The following is a 23,489-nucleotide window of genomic DNA, read 5'->3' as shown; positions in this document are numbered from 1 at the left end:
GGATGAGAAGAGCGGGGAACGAGGGGGGGGGGGGGGGGAATATTACCGAGCGTCAACGCTGCTCCAGTTTCCCTGAGCAAACGCCGTGAGACGAAGGACCGTTCGCCTTATAAATTCAAGGGTGAAACCTGGGCTCCCAGGGGATTTCCCTCCGAGACGTTCGGGGACCCCGTTAAGTATAATAACACGCTTCTGCCTCGCTCGTATCCCGGCATCCAGGCGTCCCACCGAGATTCTCTCTCCACAATGGTCAGCCGATACTGCTGACTTTCAAAATGACTTTGAATGACGGATTCCCACGGGGCTTTCGCAGCGTTTGTATGAAACTTTTCAGAAATTCACGTTTTCGCGATATCGAGCTTGAACGAAGCGATAAACTCCCGTTTCACACGAACTCTTCGACCGGATGACGCGATGTAGAAATTTTCAGCTGGTATATCGTACCGGTTGTTCGATTGATTACCGTAGACGCGAACAAACATTGACACTCTGATCTGCCGGAAACGGTTCGCTTGGAAAAGCGGGATACCGGTTGAATAAACAAGACAACGTTGCACCTGATGGAGTGAAACCTGGAAATCTCGATGCGGCGTGTAATCGGTCGAATTAAGAGATAACTCCACTCTAACTGCTGAAAAATGGCCCGTTTGACGATTTATTTTGGAGGTATGAAAAAAGGTGTAGAATTTCTTTTCCGAGGGTTTGTTTGACGCGTATTTAAGGATGACGACAAAAAAAACTATCATCATCCACTTAATGCAAAATGGCGCCGACAGAGCCAATCTTGGAAATCGCCTTTCTTTAAAACTCATTCACCGGAGGACGGATTTCTCGTAAAGTATAAGGCCCGGAACGAAGAACCAAAAAATGTTGTAACCTTTATACTGTTGACTATGGAACTGCGTAAGGGTTTTTTCAAATCAAATTTTGTGAAATTGTGCACTTTTAAAGAAATGAATCGATTTTTGGCCACAAAATAAGCAGTAGATTGTTGATAAGAAATAAGTTTACATTAAATAAATAACGGCTGGACACTTCCATAGAGAATATGATTGTGAAACTACCGTTAAATTTCAAATCGATCCGTGCAACGGTGTTCAAGTTATCTGTACTCCCAGTTTGAAAAAAGTCATTTCGAGGAAAATGAGTTTAAGGTTTTTGCGAGCACTGTGACAAATCGAGAATTGAACCTTTTAAAAAAATTTGTTCACCAGAAGACCAACTGGATGACCCTAAAACATTGTTTAAGCCAAAAAAAAAAAGATTCAAATAAAAATAATCGAATTTTCCTAAATCCTAGAGTGGAGTTATCCCTTAATTGTCGATCCGGAAATAACGGTAGGTACCTGAGCTAATAAGGAGCTTTGCGCGTTGAGCTTTTCGCGTGTATGCAGCTACCTGCGATTGCTTTTGCGCAGTAATCAGCGAATTCATCAATCACGCGAGGATTTATGCTGGAAACAGGTATTTCTGAATATCTCCGCCCTGCGTCTCGATGGAATTTTATAATAACGAAGCCTTTGAAGTAAAATCCTGCGGGAATCTGCGAGACTTGCCATCGCGCAGCGTGCACGTAACGCAAGCAAGAAACGAATCAAGCACTGCCTGGATCTTGTTCATAATAGATACCTCGATCAGTTCTCGAGGGAGATTCGCGGCTGCGAAGCAATTTCTTTCGAGTTTGAAAGTTTCGCGTTCTCAGGTCTGATGAAGTGAGATTTCCCAAACAAATAGACCGAAGAGTCTAAATTTCAAGCGCAGTTCTATTAATGTGATTTACCGACACAACGTTTTCCACTCAGAGTTTCTCAAGCTGCAAATGAAAATTCACTCCTACCTGCTGACATACCGACAACTGAGATGTACATTCCGGCTGTGTGCGGAGGGATTCATCTGTCGAAATAATATGGAGCGGTTCGTTATCTCCGAGAAACAGATACGAGGTTGCCGGAGGTTTTCTCTTCGTGTCGTCGGGCCGGATTTGCGATGCGGGGAAGCAAGTTGGACGGGTAACTTTAATAAAAGGTAAAGGTATTCTCGGATATTGCCAATCCCATTCGCTTGCGTCAGTCGGCTGATTGCACCGCGTGCTTCTCATTCGAGATACGGATTTTGATATTAGCATGCCTTCTTACAGGCAGCTATTACGCAATTAAATTCGTCCTCCCAACTTTGCCGAACTTGATACTCATCACGTAATACGTTATGCGTTACGAGCGGAAACTAAGAGTCTACGTTATTCCTGCAGCGTGTTTCCGCGAAAGTTTCCCTTCCACGTTTTCGAGTCGTTACTCGAGTCAAACTCCTCACCGAATGAATAGACCCAGAATCCAGCTCGCGTCGCGTCGTTAATCGATAAGCCGATTTTCTCGTTCTTTCTCCAAGTTGACGAGAGAAATTCATGCTCGTGTAGTTGAAACTTTTTCACTATAATTTTGTTTATTAATCTATCGCGTATCGCTGGTAACAGTTCTATTAGTCGTTGCTCAAACTTATCTCTGACCGTGATAGTCGTTCTGTTTTCCACTCGTGTCACGGATATATATATGCATGGTGCGATAAGGAATTCAACTGGAAATATTTAACACTCGTGATTCAACGCAGCGGGCAATCGGGAGCTAATAATAGTCGTGAAACTGCTGATCGTAAGCGGAATTCCCCGAGATTTTTCAAATAACACAATTGAGATAACGCGTTACTGAGAAATAAATTACGCGATTGTTTGCTTTCGCTCCCTGCAAGACTTCGAGCATTAAATTGTTGTCGAGGCAGCTTTGGTTGCTGTTTGAAAACATCGAATCAACCGTGAGATCGTTCATGAAGCTAAAACTTGGGCAATATTCCATAGAAGAAATGTCGGTGTCATTGTAACTGATGCAGTGCGTAATTGTTTGACCGTAAACGATTGTGAAAACGATGCGTACGAGTTACTTTACATGATATCGTGATGACGAAGTCATTATTTTTACTCGAGTCTACCTGAAACGAACACGGATTTGTGCAACAAGTCGAAAGTTCGAGCAATCATCGATCAAGGTAACACGGTTAAAAATTGTCGAAAACAAGTGAAAATCCTGAAAAATAATTACATCGATAAGCCGATAGATTTCTGGGTACTCGAGAGATTAGATGTCGATTTTTTTCCTCGACTCCGTTAACAGCGCGTTGTTCCCCCTGCTGTAAGATCGGAATGGAATTTCGAGATAAGATTTCGGAATGCAAACACCGATGCGCCTTATCTTTGTCTGCACCGCGGTACATCAGAGATGGAGATAAGACCGCGGGTGGAGAATCGGTTATAAATACAGAGGCAAAGACCTCGTCCTCAGTCGCCCAACAGCTGTACTTGAGTGTAAGTAATCGCTGCCGTCTTTTTGTTCCCCGAACCGGCGCCATAAGTCCGTGACTCTATCGGTTAGTGGGAGGAATTACACAACGTTAAACAAAAACCCAGGATCGCGATGCTAACGAAAGCTTCTTTCGCCCTGATCTTCGCCGTCGGCCTCGTCGCCACGACCGGCGTTTCCTTCGGACCAAACGTCTTGCCGCTCGCCTATCAGGGCAAAGCTCTGCCCGCCAATGCCTCTCATCATTTGATCGTGGGAACGAGATTGTTCGCCGATCGTCTTCTGAGCCAGCAGGTAATCGGTCGGGAATTAATTTCTAAGCAATAATCCGTCGTCGCTTCGTCCGGATTTGACTTCCGGGCTGGGCTTGGGACCGGTATTCGCCCTTCGAATCCGCTGCAGCATTGCCTCTTGCTTTCAGGTGGTCCGTAAGTCGAGTTCTTGGCTGCAGATCGTGACGAAGGAGGTAACTTTCCATACTCTGAACCGCGAGAACATCACGCAGGTAAAAGCCTTGGACCAGAAGACCAACGGCAATGGAGCGTACGCATCGATCACATACGGCGGACCCGGAAACCGGAACGTAACCCTTCGCTTCAAGAGTCAGCGTGGTCACGGAATCAACTTCGTCGTAGAAATTTACGGCCGTTGAGCGAACCCCGAGAATTTTCGCGTCCGGCGACTGTTGGAATTTTGTATTTTTTCACAATAAATAATCAGCTTGCAACGAATTCAATTTACGCGAATTACGCGCTGGATAGCGCGATCAGTCTTGGAAGCGACGACTTTGTCATCGGAATTACGAAAAGCTCTCTGAGTTATTCGTGCCGTGATTTTCGCTTCCAATACACTTTACACTTCCTGCGGTTTGCCAAAAGTATTTCATTTCTCGCGTATGCGTTCGTGCGATCCGAACACTCGGGGAAGTTAATCTAATCTTGCGGACTTCGCTCGCCTCACCCTTATTCTTTCTTTTTACCCTTGTTTTTCGCGATCCCTTTTCACCGATATGAAATTGGCGGAACAACGTTACGCACAAGTTAGCCAGTCAGAGGAATCGCCGAGTTTTTGATATCTAAATGAAAATGAGATTCCATTAAAATTCGGGGCAGGAGGGACTGAAAAACAGGTCAACTATACCGAGGGAGAAAAATATGAGACCGGAATACGAGCGGAGTGACCCGTCGAGGCAATAACTTCCATGACGAGACAGACCCCTGAGTGGAACGTCGAAACATACGACTTCGAGAATTACGAAGTTGGCCACCGGATACCGCCGTCGGCGCTGGAACGGAGAGGAGCGAATGCGAAGGGGACGAAAGCTGGAAGCTCGCTATAGCTGGGCTTGACGCTATTTATCGGGTCTCAAGGTCACCTGGCCCTGAATATTCTTTGTTATTTTTTTTTTAATCATTTTTTCAAGCAAAGATTGATTTTTCTCATCACGAATTAATCGGACCCCGTTTCTTCGGATTAACTGCCATATCCGAGGTGAAATCGTAAGCGCGAGTAAAAAAACCTCCGTCTCGTCGATTCTTCGATCGAATCGCGATTTTTCTACAGCGAAACTCAGACAGCCGGAACTCCAAGCTCCGGTAGTTAATGATCGTATCTACCCGGCTAAAGATCGGGTGTTCCGATCTTCGATCACTCCATTTATCCACCAAACTCACGCCTGTCAGCCGCAGAAGCTTCGTACGAAAGAATGGTGGGAAGGTTACGTGGAAGGAAACTTGAATCTTGGGATGCGGTGTATTTGGGACGCAAGTAGGTTTGAAAGACATTCGCTCCTGAAAGTTCTTACCAGAGTAAACAAGACGCGGGTATTTGACGAGGAGAATCAACTTTGGCGAATGGCGAGAGGACAGATTCGGCCGGATCGCAATGATTTATCGAAGGACGGCTCTCACCGTTGTTATAGATATTTTTTCCGCTGTCAAATCCCCGGGAAATTCACGTCCCGATGGTATAAATCCGGGACACTCAGAACGGCATCGGCTTTTCTCTCATTGTTTGTACGGCTGGACGGAAATTTTACCGGAAGCGATCCTGCGGGCGGAACCTGTTAATGGCCGCTGTTCGTGACGAGGTAAAAAATGCCTGATCGAATGCCGCGTGTCCGCCGGCGAGTTTAAGGAATTACCGAAAATGAGCAGCCCCGATTTTTACGTCATGCTCCGGGAAGTAACGATCGGGAATGGGAAATTCAGATACTCAAGGGTCTCTCGAAACGGTGGCGCGACTCGCTATTTCGCGGAAATTATTATCCGACTAATCACCGTCTCGATCCTCATCTAGACATGGATCCGTGCGTTGCGATGCTTTCGAGGAACAAAGCGTAGGGAAAATCACCGAGGACGTTGTTAGCGAGGAGAGCTTTCGGAACCAAAGCCGTTCTCCGCTACTCCGCAAGCTTCTCTGTATTTTGAAACATCTGCGGGTGCAGTTTCTCATCACTCCGCAGTTCGAGCTTGATCATCAAACCGTATGCAGGATGCATTTGAGATCCGTGACGAGAAATGCTTTGAGATGAGCTCGGTGCCGCTTTTCATTAGCGAAATATCGCCGAGATACGTGATCCCAGCTTCGTAGGAATCCGTGCTTCCGTTTGCTCTCCACGATTCGCCAGACGGCGGCTTACTTCACAGTTGTTTCTCTCGTTCTCGTTTCCGTCCGTTTAATTTGATTAGCTGCGAATAATCGTCGCCGAAATCTCCCGCTCCAACAGTCCTGAACTGGATTTCAGATCCTATCAGGACGGGGCGGGAGCTTTATGACGTAATTACATCCCTCGATCCTGGGACTGCATCCTGCTGGATGAGCCGGAGCAGCGACGTCCTTGCGTTTGTACGAAATTCGCCGTTGCGAAGGAAAAATTTCGTGTTTCGAGTCGTTCGTTTTCGTGACAAAAGTGCACGAGTCTAATTGTAATGGAAGTAGAACAGCCTTTAGGTATGTAATTTCGTCAATTGAATGTAAAGCACATCTGCGAAAAACCGGACCTTTGAAATAAATTTATCGAGCTTGCATTGTCGAGCTCGGTGTGAAAATATACACCGCGACGATGTTGAATAATCGTAAAACGTAACAAAGGGACGAAGAGCGGAGATAAAACCGTCAGAGAGGTAAAAAATTTTTTGTCTTCCTCCGCGAGTGTAACGGAAAATTGTTCGGTTCGGAAAAACGCGGCGAATGATATTAGCATGAGAATGGGAGCGTGAAGAGTTGCAGGGTGTAAAAACAGGGAAACCCTTGCGGGGGGAAATGCGTGAAAAGATGAAATAAGATAACTCTTTTCTCGCCGCTATTTTCTCGGTTTACAACTCCAACGGTCGACTTTCTTTTACTTTGTTTATACATTCACACCTTTTTACTCCCGGGTCACCCGTGCCTTGGGGAATTTTTCACCTCAAAGTTTTCCCCCAACTTTTGCACTTTGCAAATATATTTTCTACTCCTTTTTGCACCGGCAACACGTAGCTTAAACGCAGAGGCCGCAACAAAGCCTTCGCCGCGTCGACTTGGAACCTTCTCGTCGTTCCTGTTTTATTGCCGGTCTATTTTTCGCCAAACTGCGGCAGGCACCTCATATTTACCCTGCGCGGTGTAAGCAGACATCGCGAATTACTCGCCGAACGCGGGTTCAACCGTGTAAAACGGGCACTGCTGCTCTTGGAGCTTTGCTTGAAGGACCGATTGCGCCGCTGCGTATCCGGGTTTCACTTTCTCACTTACCTACGCAAACAACCCTTGTCGGGGACGGTGGAAGATCTCGTGAAAATATATTCGACGAGCTTGCTCCGGGAACACGCGGCGCTAGAACGCCCGATAAAATCGACGAGAAATTAATTTTCTCTACGTGTGTATTCTGCGAGCGACCCGCTTAAACTCGAGGACACGAGGATAAATTATACCTAGGCGAATTTTCAATGATACTCGATACTCGCTGGCGTATAAATCGTTGAAACGTGACCCTCTCGGGATTCCGTTTCAGTTCTAGAATCGCGATTATCCGGTATCCGTAAACCCAGACGCATTGCCTAATTTCGAATCTCGAATTATTCCTCGGCTGTCGAACAATTTTGCAAAACTTCAGCCTTTAGAAAATATTTCGGCATTGAAAAATCAATATTTTAATCCGAATCACTTGAGATCCGTAAGGTTATCTCAATTTCGATCGATTTCTTTGCCCGTAAGAGCATATCCATAATTTTGAAGGCTAACGAGTCGAGAAAAAAATAATTTTTACCGTAGCAGCGTAACGAAATAATTTACGCGTTTTCGAGAGGATTTGCGACGAGAATGGAGGAAGGAACGAGAAAAGCGAGGCTTGCGAAGGGAGAGAAAAAGTTTGTACACCTTTCGGAGAGCTCTAAAATCCGCGTAGGAGGCGTAAAATTGGCCTCGGTGAGAAATTTACGTCCGGCTCGATTAAGAATGCAAACTGCGTAAAGTGCCGGTAACGACCCTCGTGCCTATCGTAATACATTTCCTAACACGTGTAATACTAATGGCTGAACCGACATTTGCCGATGGATGTCGCGTCCGCGTAATACAGACAGTAACAACAGCAAAGATACGAGCGAATGTGGAGTTATTAAGTTACGACTGTGAAAGCTCTCATAGCCCGGCAATTTTTCGAGCTTCTGAACACCCAATCAGGCGCAGACTCGAAGTGTCCCCGTATTTTTTTACCCGTCACTTGAGACAGCCGTTTGACTTTCCCCGATAATCCGTATTCTCAGACGATGTTGAAATTGGATATAAATTAACGTCGAACGTGACTAATCGCGATTTTTACTCATCAGAGCCCATTTGAGGGGAAAACTATAAGGCGCTGGATTAATCGAATATTTTTTGCCCGATGTCTGGCGAGTCCTTTTTCACCCCCAAAGAATCAACAACCGCAAGATTTCACCGCGATACCGTCAAAGTTTCGAAATCGTATTTCACTCGCGGTTGGGTAAAAGGAATGTAGAAGAAAACGAGGCGTAAAAAGGCGGGTCCTCGACGCCGCTGGATTACGGGGCGAGAGCTTAACCCTGCTCGAATATCGCGATCCACGTGCATGTGCTGTGCTACATACGTGGACACAAGGTGTCGAGAATGTGTAAATTCAACGAGGTTCTGGACTATCGCAACCCCGGAGCTTGCACCTTGAGCTGTGTTTTTCCTTATTTTATTTCTCTCGCCTCTCCAATAAAATTTCCAATCTCCGACCGAGTTACGCTCCGACGAGTCCGTACGGCGAGCTGCTTTCACGGCTTCTCAAAATCACCCACAAATTGCGAGAGAATTCTGATTCGCGACGGAGTTTTACTTTCGGCCTAAGAGGTCCGTCTCGCGCCGCCGACTTTTTCCAACGCACTTCGCGACTCGATGGGCAAGGTCCGCAACCTCGTACCCACATTGCGGATTCTCTGTTTATCAAGCCACGCGTCTTTCTTCTGGCTGAATTCGTGGATCAAATGCGGAGAAACGTGGATCACCGGATGGGATTTTATGTCATAGCGTATTTTCGACCAAATATACGTTTCAATTTACAGCGGAGAATTGTTGCGCGAAATCCTGATATTTTTCATTTTTCTTTCTGTCATGTTTGTAACTTTTTTTTTTTTTTTAATCTTTTTTTCCTACACATCGCGCGTCCCAGCAATATCACCGTTCTAATAAAGCATGCGGAAAGAATGTTTCGACTGTCAGCCGCACGTGTTATCGCTGCAATAAAAATGCCACTAAATATGATTCATTGAAGTAAATATACACACGGTTTCTACTAGATATAAAAAAAAACAAAAAACAAAAACGTACGCAAGGTGCATTCAAAAATCGTCAACTCTCTAACCGTGGTTCAAATTTTCGGTTCGCAGATTTAATCCCGATTTAAATATATACATGTATGTATACTATAATCAGGTTTACACAAGTATACACATATGTACAATGTACACGCGTATTATATATCCTATTTTGGAGAAAAGGCTGCGGCGGTAACTTGTACCTATAACGATCTATCAAAAAAGAGGCACGCCGCTCGTAAAATCGAATGCGAAATAAACCGCGTCCCCCTGCGAGTCGGACCCTCGATGTAGAATGTGAACGAGTCTTTTTTGCCGTTTTCTATGCCCCGTTCAGAAATTTGCCGCACGGTAAAATAAAATCTTTTACTACTAGTTTCAGAGAGGTATTTTTTCCCCCTCCCTTTGTCTTACCGCTTCCCTGCACCTCGATCTCGAGCTTTTACAATAACCTCGTTCTACTCTCCGCTCTCCATACATATAATCCCTTGACACGTGCGGATCATGCATCAGCACCGTTTCTACTCGGCGACGGTGAAATACTTTGCTATCCTCAGCGAATATAGAGAGAGGGGGTGGCGGAAGGGGGCGGTCAAGACGTCGAGGCGCTCTCAGACAAACGTTATCATTCGCACTCCGATCGATTGCACGGGAAGGAGACGAGGTCGAAGCTGGATAGGGAACTGGTGGATAAATTTTGCGATACGCGGATAAAAATGCATTGAATTAGAAAACGAGGTTTAACCCGCCTCCCGCCCTGTGTAAGTTCTTCGTTCGCTCGTCCCCTGCCATTTAATTTACCTCCCAATTCTCTCAACTCTTCCCTGCACGAGGGGAACAAAAATATCCGCAACGACCGAAAACTGGCCGAGTAAATAATTCGGGCAGAAAGATAAACACCCCGGGGCTCATGATTGGGATTTCCAAGTGAAACTCGGCGGAAATCTGGCTCCGGTGTTTTTTGTTTTTCTGCAGGGTTTAAACCGTTCAACGTGTGTCATACTCAAGGTCTGTTAACAACGGTAACGAATGTTACAGCACCCAAGCGACGATAATCAAATTGACAAGTTTGCCGTGCCCGAATTTATTCGACAGGTACTCGCTAAGTCAGTCACGATTCATTGGAGTTCGCTTCATTGGTCAGGCAATTGCGGGAGTTCGATAAATTAGGAGGTATTGAAGTTCCGCTTCCGCAGAGAGTCTTCGCTCGCGAATTATGAGGACCGTTTTCGGAAAACCGCCGCGACGCTATTCATCCCGAGTCGAGCTGAGTCGGTTTTCAAGACGCGATAAAACTGACGACGAGATTCAAAGATCCTGAGAGCAAACAGCGCCTCCCAAGCTGTCGTAGATTTATTCGCAGCTCAGACGAGATTCTCGTCCGCGGTCGAATCGCGATATTCGTCTCGGCTCTCGGTCGAGTATGAGAATATAAAATTCGAGAAGTCGCTGCAAAGCCCTTTGAACGTTTACAATTTTTCGCGAAAGGTAGGAAATCCTGCCGATATGTTTCGCCCGTCTTTGTACCAAGCTGGCTCCTCGACTTCCCGGCGGATCAAGTTCCCCAGAATTTTTCATAGCTTTGGAAAACCTTGCTCGAAACGAACTTTCCCCGGGTCGAGCCTTTGCTTCGTCCGTCGTTTCACCCCGATTCGGGGACCACCGAATACCTCGAGCCAATTACCGGCGGGAACCTCGTTACGTCTCTACGGTAATATAAGTGGAACATGTCTCGAGGATACTCCCTCGGCTGCAGGAACTCAAATTCACTCCCAACGCGAAACAACCACGCGGGAGCGGCTCTAATCGCACGTAGAACATCGCCGAGTGTCGCACTCTACGTGTCGCGTTCAGGGTGTGCGGCGTTAAAACCAACGGACACATGCGGATAAACCATCGCGATGCCGAAACGAGGCGTGCATGCTGCGCGACGAAAGGTGGCGCCCATCTTGACTGCTCAAAGTGGTTAACTGCCGCGATTTAATTGCCCCGTCCACTATGGCTAATGGACGTGCCTGCCTACGGTGGGTGTATCAGAAATTAGCATCCATTATGGTCGTCGTCCGGCCCGTGTCGCTCCTCGGGTCAAATTTGCGCGAAGGATATTTTCATTCTTTGATAAAGTCGTCTTGTAGCTACGGCAATTCCTTCGAATACGTGGAGTATCGGTGAGTTTTGTTTTTCGACAATTTTCAAATGAGACACGTTGAGTGATCGTTTTTTGAGAAATTTTTTCGAGCATTACGACACGCCTCGATTCAGCGTCGTTTGTCTTTCGCGTTGTGTTTAGGTCGGTGTCGGTGAAATATGACATCGGAGCTTGTCCTTCTTGGGATCTTATCTCGCCGGGAAACACTGTTTCGCAACGTTATTTATCGCGGAGTCTTGTCGTTACGACAGCGTTATTCTGTTCGCATCGGTAATCAAATCGAGGCGTCTGTGCTACCGTGAATTTTTCATTCTTGTAACGTGCCAACGACTGCGAAGCTCACCGACGGCTGACAAGAAGTGAGGGTGAAATACTAAATACGAATTACGACTACGCAGCGTTAGCACTAAATTTGAATTTATAGCCACTGGTTATTGGCCGACTCGATTTCGACCCACTTCCGGAGCTATTTCACGATTTTCTACGACTAGTCTCGAAAGGCTTGCACGGTGATAATTTTAAACTCGGGAAGAAGAGTGAAAATAAATTTGGAAAAGGAGAAAAAATAAGATGAAATTGTGAACAGTAACAACAAAGTTTTCTTCGAGTTAATCTTTTCGTTTAATTATTATTCATGGAGTTTCATCATTAAACAAATTTTCTCACTAACCGTGTTTTAACGATTTATACGCTCGAGCAAAAAGCAATTTCGCAACAATTAATGCCAAAGTATTAATATTGAGGGTTGAATTAAATTCCTACTCACTGATATTTTTCAGTCTCGCAAACTTGCAATCTATTGGAAATAATGATGCGGGCACGGAGATGATGTTCGAAGGGATAGAAAGCAGGCAGACCAAAGCAACGAAGCCACTCGACTTGCAGAGGGATAATTGAAGCCATAGACGCTTGTTGTAATCGCTAAAGCTGATTGCGAGCAATTTGTACGCGTAGAAGATATTTCATCATTCCATGATTCGAATTATGAAAGTCAAAGCACGCCGGGTCTTTCGCATAAAATGGATTAACCTCGCTGCAATCTGCGTCATTTACGCGAATTAACGCACACCGATACATGCGAATAGAATGAAGTCGAACAGATTAACCAGAAACACGGTTTCATATTTTTAAGTCTGTCGCGCTGGCCGTGGGTTGAACTTCCAGTATGTTGCGTCAGTCGTTCCAGAACTCACGTAAAAAGGCTACTTTTCATTCCGAAACAATTCGATTATCGTGATTCGTATTGGAAAAAAAAAAAAAAGAAAACACAGAATAATAGAGTATTCTCCTTCTTTTCACCCTCTCGCACTTATAAAATTATCAATAAATCTTAGAAAGATTACTTTTGTAATGAATTTCTTTCTGCGTCTGTATTATAAAACTCACCCCACAAAGGGCTGTGAATGTGAAAAATAAAAATAAATACCATTTCAGGCACGACGTTGAATATTGAAAATTCTCAGAAATGTAATATCACCGTTTGCGTGTGAAATTTTTTTTAATAAAATTCACACCATTTTTCACAGAACATTGCCATAGAAATGCCTGAGCATAATTCACGCAGATTTTTTCTAATTTGCACAGGAGCTTTAACTATCGCCAGAAATTTCGCAGAATTTTTCTTAATACCAATCTTGGTTGGAGCTAAACTGGTTATAAGGCTCATCCGGCTTCCGCGAAGCTCTTGAATAAAGGACTGCCTACATCACGGCATCACCGACGACGCAAAATATTAACAGGATACGCGCACCCGAGATAAATGCCTACCTCGGTATTGCAGCTTAGCCTCGGCGCGAAAAGCTCGCCGCGGAAGGAATATATATAACGGTCGAAATGAGCCAGCTGCATCCCTCTTGACTGACAACGAAGATATCCCAGATCGATCTCTCCGATTTCATTTCTTTTGCAACATGTTACAGTAGACTGAAAACCAAGTGACATGTATTTTTTTTTATCCGCCATTAAAAACTTTAAAGGGGTGAAAATACCATCGGGCGGTTTTTTTTTTTTTTTAATTCAGAAAACATCATTTTTCATTTCTCATTACGAGAAAATTATTCCAGTTGGAATGGTTAAAAAATATTATGTTCTTCTGGATGAAGCTGCATAATCATCCCTTTTGACGTGTCTTACTTTGGGGGGTGGTTTCACCCCCTTAAAGTGTTGATTGGCGGATAAAAAAAATACTCGCCGCTTAGTTGTTAGTCTACTATAACATACTACAAAAGAAATGAAATCGGAGAGATCGATCTGGGATACCTTTCTTGTGAGGATAAACGGGGCGCAATCATTAGGGCGAATGGGGAAGTTTGCGTAACGGGACCGAAGTTACCCTTTGATTCCCATCGCAAAGAAGAATCTCGGGAGAAGTTTTTCTTGAGAACCGGTTAAAATTCACTGGCCCATCCTGCCTCTCGTCCTTCCAATTGATCGAGTCTCAGAGTTACGCCGAAGTTGTCGAGCGACTGGCAACTTCTAATTTCATGGCACAATAACCGATAAATACAGAGAAAAGTTTTCTACGCCCAGGCGACAAGACGTGCAATCGGACCAGTCGACGGATGCTGTATAATCTTGAACCGTTACTTCGCAATTTGACAAGTTCCGATCCCCTTGATCCTGCGGACCGCAATATTAGTCATCCACTAAAGCGGTGCAGCTTCTGCAGGTGCGGGCACGGCTTCGACTCCGAAACTACTCCGATCAAGAGTTTTACAACTTAGGACGGGCGTACGGAGGAGTAATTTTAACTAGACCGTCCGCTTGTTGGATCACTCGGAAAGTAATCACCTCCGGCACTTACACTCGAACTCGTCTCGTTTATGTCGAAGCGGCTGTTAAAACCGGGCGATTAATCTGCTCCCGGTTTATAATGCATCGGTCATCTTGACGACCAAGTTTTCATTTCCAAGACGTGCGGATCACGGAGCAGAGTCATCGATTTTACAATTTGACGTCTATCACTGCGGTAAGATAGCGTATCGTGACGCGGAAGGAAATTGCACGGCTGCAAGCTTTCGTTCCATAAGAGAACCGCGGACGATCAGGAGGTCCCCGCGGGATTCAAGTCATTTAGTTACTCGGGAGATTACCGGCGGGCAGCCATTCGTACGATTAAACGCACCGCCACTACCGCTTGATATAATTCCGCTTGATATAATGCTACTTGCAATTAGTATAGTTTCACTCAATAAAATGCCGATCGATGAAACGTTGTCTCTTTGAAAGCTCAGTGCAATTGTGTTTTCGATTCGCTTGATCTATGTAAGAATTATCTCACAGGTTAGGATTGTGCATCAACGACGCTGTTTCCGATATTAATCGGGCGCTGCTAGATGTTCAAGTCGTGAGAACGCTTTCGGCGAAAATCATGAGAACGTGATCGCGATTTGTCAAAGCAAACTCATTCCGCGGTCACGTTGAATACAGATGTCGGTCTTCTACTCGCGGTATAAAGATATTTGCGCTTATTCGAGGAAGCTGCGTCGGTATACGCGATGGCCAATCTCTTCGAAATCCCGGATAGAAGACGCCAGGAGGTGATGCGGCTTCTGTTCGAAGGAGGCTACGTGCATCGGCGACGCCGCCTGCCGAACGGCTTCTCCTAGACGCGCGTCGAATGGCAAATAACCCTGTCCATGCGGACGAGGGGACGCGAACCGTGGATGAAACGGCGACTGGGTTTCCTTCGGTTTTTTTTCAGCACGAATGAAATATCGAGGAAGTCTCGGAGCTTTGCCTTCGGCGTCTTTCGCGACAGAGAGATTAGATTAGATTAGATTATAGATATAAATATAGATATATATATATATATATAGAGAGAGAGAGAAGGAAATGTGTGGGAGGATACAACTGCGGGATGTTGTCATATTGGGATTGTTTATGCGAGGGTGGAGCCTGGATCTGGCGAACTCGAGCCATTCGAGCAGAGAAGGATGATGTAAATTTTTTTTATTCAATGAATGTGGGCGGTTTCCTGTTTGGGTAAGCGTTGCTCAATTAAAACTACCCGGTAAACTCTCTCGAGCATGTAAAGTGGATCCTGGGATTCCGGCGAACAGAAACCCTGAGTAAATAATCCCACACATCCTGGAGGACCTCGGGACTGAAAATCCCGATCAAACATTTTTCGGGGTGGCTCGTTTCAGGTGGTCCCGCATTTTCTCGCTTCGGCAACCTTCGAACCGGAAACTTGTTACAATTTTCATCTCCGATTCACGCGGCGGTCGCTTAATTTTCATTGTATTGAAAATTCAACTATCCACACTAGATCCTATCGATCTCGTCCCAGGCCCCGGTGGGACCTTTCCGATGGAAAGATATTTCTACTCCGGACTTCGAAACAACCGACGAGGCGACTGCTCGATTAATCAGCTCTCTTCGGCGCGTCGCTCGCTGTTTCAACGCGACCCAGATTTTTCAATTTCAGACTGCACCGCGATGAGTTGATGCGATATTGCGGCGTGGAAAACCACCTCTGGAAACCTCAGCCGTCATCTGCTTCCTGGAAATGTAATCCTCGGGGGTTTTGCAGCCCGAGTTTAAATCACGAAGATGAATGATATTTCCCGGTGTTTCGAAGTCGAGGATTCTTCGTACTCTTCGCGAAAAGTCGGGGGGTTTTAAGACCTGGGTAGAAAGGAGCGAGAATTCGGCACCCTGCGACGCATAATTCTCCACCCCGGGTCCTCCAAGGCTGAAAGAGCGAACGAAACTCAAACTTTTAGCGCGCCGAGATTCGGGCAGAAACAACCAAAGTCGTTTTGCAAAGAATCATCGGCGTCAGGATCACTGCTTTTAATTCGAGCCCCGAAAAGTTGATCTGATTTATGGACTAACGTGGAATTCCCGTTTCCACGGTAGCGGGTTGCAACTCTTGACGAAAGCCCGTAACGCAGTCGAGCTTATCGTTGACTCGCACCCCCCGTCGAGACTTAATGCTCACTTTCCCCATTTTTCGCCCGAGAAAGAGAGATAACGCGTCTGGTAGCTGCCTTTCGACAACGTTAAACGTGGGCGTCTTTGTCGGTAGATGCCTACATGCGGGGTAATTTGATGTTTCTGATCCCCGTTCCATCGGGACTTTGAACCTTCGTTGGGTTCAAAGAAGGGAATGGATTCGGTTGAGCTTTTCCGTGTGGATTAAAATCATCCCGGAGCGGCACACGCACCGTGACTCGGTATTGACGGGGGGATTCAGGAGCTGAATGAAAATGTTGGGTTCACATCTGGGGCTCGTTCTGTACGCGCGAACCTTTGACGCGAAGACGCGAGGGTTAAACGACGCCGAGATGGATGCATCTGGTCCCGTTTTTCTCGCCTGCCTCTGGAAAACGGCCACACCGCTGGCTCTCCGCGTAACCAGACGGGCTTACGACCTTTTGAAGATACGGCTTCGGGTCGAGCAACAATCGACCGTAAACTCTGAATGGCCGATGTAAGTGTCGAGATGTTTCTAGGGCTCCACTTTTCACCTTAGCGAGTCAATACGACTCGAGCCTCGGGCATGTCTCGTTTCCCGTGACCTGAAAGGCTTGCGACGGTATCGAAATTTATATTCTCATAACGCTTGTCAACGAAGCGGCGTAAAAAATGGGGGATGAAAATTTAGGGGAGGTCTCGCGATAAGCCGGACAAGAAAATTTCGCTACCGCAATATTTTTCCTCACGCAGGTCGACGCGTATCCGAGTCTTTCTTTTCATAGAATATTAAACTCGTCCCTGTATGTGCGTACATTTTTCCACATTTCTAGCCTGCTGCATAATTCCCGATACACGCCGTGAAAGTCACGAGTCTTGAGTTGTTTTGAAGCTGATGTTTGCGGGACGTTCCCGGAGAACTTTTAAAAAATTAATAAACCCAGTAAGGCGGACGATGGGTTCGTACCTCGAGGAAAAAGTGAGCCCCATTTTATTCATACCGCGCGGCTAGTTCTTCTTCGTCTTCCTTCGCTTTCGGCGGAATTTTCTCGCATACTCGTTCAAATTTGAAGAATTATTTTGATCTCGTTCAAGGGGAGGAAGACGGTGACAGATGAGAATCTACCGTCGATGGGAACGCGGATCCCGCAACGCCTATCAGTCATCCCCCGAAGGGTGTTTCTACGACAACGTATTATCGGGAATATTAAACCGGTGGGGTGCGTGTCTGTGTGTGTGTGGGAAAGAGAGAGAGAAAGAGAGAGAGGGGGAGAGAGAGCTTCTTTTTCTCATCCAAAGTGGCGGTATTGGCTATAGGAACGCTGCCAATTTCAAAACGGTGTGTTTTTCCGGCCGAAAATCGACTGTGGGACGAAGTCGAAGGACTACCGATGAAAAATGAAGATCCAAACAATTAGTTGTTCCCCCATCGGGACTCACTCGAGCACCTTGTCTTCCAATTAAAAACTGTTCTGCCCGCAGGGGCAACGGACTTCTAATTCTCCGTGGCTCTCTCTCTTTGCTCTCTCCCTGAAAGCCCGCACGTGGAGGCTGATTGACGATCCCCCGATTCGAGATTCTCAATAACCATCGAGGACTCGCGCTCTGATTCGCTGGGACGGAAAAATATACGAGTTAAGCTTCTTAACGATGCTCGGTAATTATTTCTCCGTTACGTACTTACCTCTCGCCACCGTGCGTCTCGCTCAAGGTTATTAAATATTATTATATCTGTCATCTTTAGGGCTGCAGAGAGAGAGAGAGAGAGAGAGTTCTTGCTCTACAGCCGCAGCTCTCGCACGTTTGAGATATAAAACTTTAATGAGAGAATGCATTATGCAAATATTCCAGTGCCGCACTCTTCGGGTCAATGCAGCCCGAGCGGGTTACACGCTCCTGTATTTCATTAGCGAACATGTAGCTAAAACCTCTCTCCTCGCTTTATTATCATCGCCCTCATTTACCCGGCGATAAAAAGAAGCGCCCACTCTTTCGTTTCGATAGAATATGCAGAGAAGCAGCTAACTTTTTTAAGCTGTACGATTCCAAAGTTTCGAAAGTGTCTTCCTACAATTAATTTGAATACTTCACGTTTTACAACGAATTGACAAAATTCTACGGAAAATCAATCGTACACACGCTAACATGTGGCATAAAAATTTTGGAGCTTTTAGCGATTGGCGTTTGCGAAATGGCGATTATCTAGACGTTCGAAAGTTTTGACGATTCCCGCATTTGTTTATTCTTTTTTCACGAATCAATATCATCTTCTTGTTTCATCGATTATTACGAAAAATGGTTTGTAGTTTTTGGTAAATCAACCACTTCTACGACTTTTCATGCCGAAAGCAGAGCTTCCTTTCATTTCTTTGTTTGGCGAGTCTGCTGCTCAATAAAAAGCTCGAGTAAGGAGAAACGCGATCGTCTTCTTCGTTTCTATTTTTGGCGGGCTGTAATTCGATTCTTGGACTGTGCATCTTCATCTTACATATTCGAGACAACCGAGCCGATGTTATTTTATCCGTACATTATATCTGTCGTCTCCACTTTAGAATTTTGAAGATATTCTATTCACCAAATTGAATCTAACTTTGCTTAATTTCAATTTACAGTGAGGTCGAAGAGAGCTTGACGCCTCTCGGCCGCTTTCACCCGCCACTCCGCAGGCCCTCGTCTTCTAACCTCGCTCCCTCAACTCTCCCCCCTTCTGTCTATTATTAGAGAAGTAATTCACGAGCCATTAATGTATTCGCATTATACGTGCCTACCTGTGTACAGTTTTGAAGGGGAAAATTGAATCGAGTAATCCACTCGAACCAGATTAGCTTCTTATTCAATTTACGACGTAGAAAAATTTTCGATAATTTTTAAACCGTAACAAAGAGATATATATTGTTAATTCATTTTGTTTTTTTCATTCTTTCTTCACGTAAAACTTGGCCGGATATTCGGAGGTGCGATAACATAAATCTTTCTCCTTCTTCGTCCATTAGTATTTACAAATTGTTTCCACGTAAATGTTTTACCCACACGGAGGTACGATGAGAAAGGTGAAGGAGTTCACGTTTCCGCTTGATAAATCCAAGAATCGTCCCAAAACTAAAATGCGTCCTGGGACGTACGAGATTTACGGCTGTACAGGCGCGTGAAAGGATATCTCCATCAGGACCAGGCCTCGCGGCTTATGAAGGACACATTTATCCGGCCAGCTATCGCAAGCTCGCGTGTATCGGGATGTACAAAAAGGCGGTCATTCGTCACACCGAGATACCTCACCATTAAAAATTTACGTGGGTGGTTATTCGGTAACCCCTTCGGTAACGGCTGTACGCCTCCTCAGCCAGCATTAAAAAAATATATGTATAATTTATTTGTGGTCGTCAACACGCGCGTTACGCGAAAACGAGCATCGTGTTTCTTTTTCCTCTAGCTGAGTTTCTCGTCCCGAGTATTGGCAACGCGACTCCCGTTAATTAAGCCAGTGATAATTATCTGCCACCGAGGGCTGGATTACACGCAGTGTTCGCAAAGCGAATGAAATTTCTAAAGCCCACAGCAAAGGCCGGCCGTCAATCTCGCTGTTGATGTCAACCTGGAACGGAAGCTTTCGCCTCTGAGCATTCGAGTTGAACTTCGAATTCGGGTTTCGCGGACATTCGGTAAAATAACCCAGGGCTCTTTGACCGATGCGCAGTTAAACACTCTTGTAATTACCGTAAATCCGTTTAATCCTTCTAGCCGACGACTCCGATTACTAATCGGAAATTTTCTTTCAAGGGAATAAAAAGCACTTGGAGTGATAAATTTCTCGCTCAATCGAGGATTGTTCCAATATCCGCTGATTATCACAGAACGGAGGTCGTGGTTACCGAGCATTCGTTGGATTCCAGATTGGATTTCAAACGCGTTTTTTACAGGAACGAAATAATTTGAATCAGACCAGATTGCGATTAATTGCTGTAAAAACGGATCTGGATTAACTGCAAATTGTCATTAGTCGTATATTTCTTTCTCGCCGCTCTTTCTTAACGGGTTTTGCAAAATAGGTTTGATATATTAGCCTGCTCATCGATCCGTCCGACAACTGCAACAATTTGGCTATCCCCTGAGCGGAGCCCTGATTCACTGGGAACATTACCGAAAAATCTCTTGGTTTTACATCCCAGCATCCATCCACCCCGGTTTAATGGATTAACCCGTGAGAGACGATGAAAAAAGCCAGTTTTTCGTAGTCGACCAAGTTTTTCGGGCGAAATAAAAAAGGGTAAAAGAGTAAAAAATGTGCAAGAAATGTAAAGATATGAAAAAAAGGGGCACAAGATTTAAGCTCATCCACTACACGGTTCCTGTTATATGTGCCTTGAAATTTTTTTAACTCTGCTAAGAAGCGAAAAATAGGGTCGCCTTACACTCCGAGGAAACCGTAAGGAATGTGCAAAAGTCGTTTGAGATCGCCGGTACGTTTCCGCGCATCGTATATTCCTCACGTGTCTCGACGTTTAACTGATGGCCTACCTTATACTCCTCAGCGAATGCACTGTGCATATTTCCCCGCATCTCCTGGATCGTGAAACATTTGTAATAACTGGAGAGACGCCAGATATGAGTTGTCCCAGTTTTTGACAAAAGAAGAATGGAAATTTCCTGCTTCATAGTCGGGATCCGTACCTTATCTCTCCATTAGACATCTTCAGCGTAGCTAAATTACTCCTGACGAGTTTTGCCTTCGGTGCAGTAATCCACCCGTACCCGTTTCTCGAGGTTCGCGTGCTACCGGATGCGAAAGGGAGTGAAAGCGGCCGGAGAAAATCGACGGAAAAATAAACGCTTTATAAAATATACATTCTATAACATACCGGTAAAATGGAAAGCAACAAGAGAGATGAAACGTACGTGTAATGCACATCCATTAACGGTGCAATATCGGAGTGTAATTAGCCGGAGGTACGAACCGGTATCATTACGAAGTCGTTCGTGTTTACGGGGGAAGCTTAGCGAGCGGAATTGCTTCGCGGCAATTGAGGAGCGAATTTTGTATAATGTCAAAAAGCCATTCGATCGCGATTTGAATGATAATTTGAGGATCGTGTTTAACTTCGTACGACCATCGTTTACACTGCACAGCAGCAGCAGCAGTGAATTAATGGATCGCGCCTCTCCTCGCTCCTCGGCGGCTCTCATCAGCGTGTTTTTAATCACTCGGAACATCTCTACCAATTTCCTTCGACCCTCTTCACCGGCTGTACAAGCGAAGCGCTGGGATCGGTTTTGATCAAAGTCGGAAACGTCTTTATTAGACTCGTAACCGAGGGTCAGGACAGCTGAAAAAGGCACCCGGCACGCCTAAGCACCGCTTTTGGCGCCCAATCAGCGGACACTGGTATCAGAATTCGTTGAAATTGGACGCTTGCGGCGAACGAAAGGCGTTGGCTTGCTTTCCGGTATACGGCTGGGTTGAAAAGGGGTAATGCTCGTGGAATAAAAGCATGAAACAAGTCTGGGAAAAACTTGTCAAATTATTGTGCATCACGGTTGTTAATCCGAATGTCGCTTATGCATCAGGTGGAGGGAAAGTTTTGACGATGTTAGTAATACCGTAATATAAGCGATGAATAAAGGCGACGCCCGTTCAGCCCTTGGAAATTTTTTAACGACGAAACTTTATCCACCTGTATTTTTACACCGTAAAACCGTTCGGTGGGGTATCGATTCTCGTGAACAGGCGCTGCTGCGGGATATAACGCGTCACTTCTCCCCTGCGTATATCACGGTTAAGGGGGTCGGTACGCTCTATAAAGGGGACATGAACTCTCATCTTTCCCTTTCTTTACCGAATGGTTCATAAATGATAAAGCAGATCTGAGATCTCTAGTGCCAAAGGTGTGCCTTTTGTACCAGGCTTGCTTGCATTCTTAATGGTAATTCGACAGGAGTTGGTGCGGGAAGAGCGGTCTGGCGGATAAATAAACTACCAAAGTCAACAAGTGGTATGTGTTGTTAGTATTATCCCACGTTTGCTCTGCGGGAGTCTGCGAAGTGTGAGCAGAAATTAACCGCTCAAGGGTTCGGCGCAAGAGGGAGGAAGGAAGTTGGAGCGTTCGGTTCAAGAATGTGCCAACACGACGATGATGATGGATGGATCAAACCAAAAGCGCAACACCAGGCGGCACTCAGACACGTTTAAGTATCGGCAGACACTTTGTTTGCACCTGAATTACGCGACTCGCAAAGCTTTTAGGGAAGACGTGTCACACACCCGAGTTATTTCTAAGGTACTTATCGGAGTGTGCACGGTGGGTGAAATTGTCTACTTATCGTTGTACCGAGTTACTTACCCTCCGCTGAACCAGCGGCGAAGTTTCGCCACTCGGTAAAAACGGCGAGTCGCCGAAGAATGAAACGGAACGGAGAAGCTCAATCAAATCCGGTCCCATCGAAACGTTAGTCACGAAAAGTAACGAGAGTCGTAAGTTTCGCCCATCGTCGTCACTCGTTTACAATGTCGGTGATATGGAGCGGAAGTTGTCGTTCCGCGACGGCGACTGACGTAAGTCGATGAGAAAAAAAGCTCGAGGACGCTGCCGTATCCTGTCTCATCTGTGACCGGCCTCTCCGTGCAGGAAACCGAGTATAAAAATCCTCTCATCCGAGCAGCTGAACCTGATATCATCCACTCCGCGGTCCTCGCAGATTTCACTTAACCTCCGGCAGCCGCCTGCGACGTGCAAGCATGACAATTTTCAATTTTCTCGCAAAATGAATACCTTACCTACGGATTGGCGGGGTGCGAGTCAATCGAATCAATCGACCCTGCCCAAGCACCTCGTCCTTTGTCGCGAGAATTTCATTTCATAACTTGCGTTACTAATTAGTCAAGATCGTTCTTTGCCGATCGCCAAAGATCCGAAGTGAAATTTGTCACTGGAGAGAAATCCAGCCGTGCGTTTCTTGACCTTGGCTATCCGGAAAGGGCGGAATGAGGAGGATCTTCGGGCCGTGAATCAACGCGGCTGACATATCGGTATGGCGTGAGTTATTAGTGCACCTGGAATAAGCCGACTCTCAATCAGGGAGATTTACGCTCACCGCGATAGGTGCTACGGGAATCCTGGATTCGCGGTTAGGCTGCACGGATCCGGTATCGCCGGATCTTCGGTTTCTCCCGCGTTACAAGATACGAGAAATTCTTGAATTTATATTCCGGATTTAATTCGGAAGATGGAGGCCTGCCCGGCTGGTATGATCGGTTCTCAACCCTCGCGGTGCGCGTATCGC

At 45.7% G+C, this 23,489-nt stretch overlaps 2 protein-coding genes across 2 annotated transcripts in view; both read left to right on the top strand.

Annotated features, from left to right (window-relative positions):
- Positions 1–23,489, top strand: part of LOC124297838 (uncharacterized) — a 50,248-nt gene that overhangs the window by 20,968 nt on the left and 5,791 nt on the right. The gene's annotated exons all lie outside the window — the stretch shown is intronic.
- On the top strand, positions 3,317–4,078 carry LOC124297574 (probable salivary secreted peptide). Its single transcript, XM_046748743.1, has 2 exons — positions 3,317–3,641; positions 3,769–4,078. The coding sequence occupies exons 1-2, from the start codon at positions 3,462–3,464 to the stop codon at positions 3,997–3,999; spliced, it is 411 nt and encodes a 136-aa protein (XP_046604699.1). The 5' UTR covers positions 3,317–3,461; the 3' UTR covers positions 4,000–4,078.

This window comes from Neodiprion virginianus, chromosome 2 (assembly GCF_021901495.1).
Source record: "Neodiprion virginianus isolate iyNeoVirg1 chromosome 2, iyNeoVirg1.1, whole genome shotgun sequence".
Lineage (NCBI taxonomy): Eukaryota > Metazoa > Arthropoda > Insecta > Hymenoptera > Diprionidae > Neodiprion > Neodiprion virginianus.
Note: the sequence above shows the minus strand (reverse complement) of the source record. Positions and strands in the feature narration are given on the sequence as shown.

What these genes read in the sequence shown, in the direction of transcription:
- LOC124297574 (XM_046748743.1), top strand. Translation starts at nt 3,462, where the DNA reads ATGCTAACGAAAGCTTCTTTCGCCCTGATCTTCGCCGTCGGCCTCGTC. An exon ending in ATCGTCTTCTGAGCCAGCAG is followed by an intron (nt 3,642 to 3,768) that starts GTAATCGGTCGG and finishes TCTTGCTTTCAG; the next exon opens with GTGGTCCGTAAGTCGAGTTC.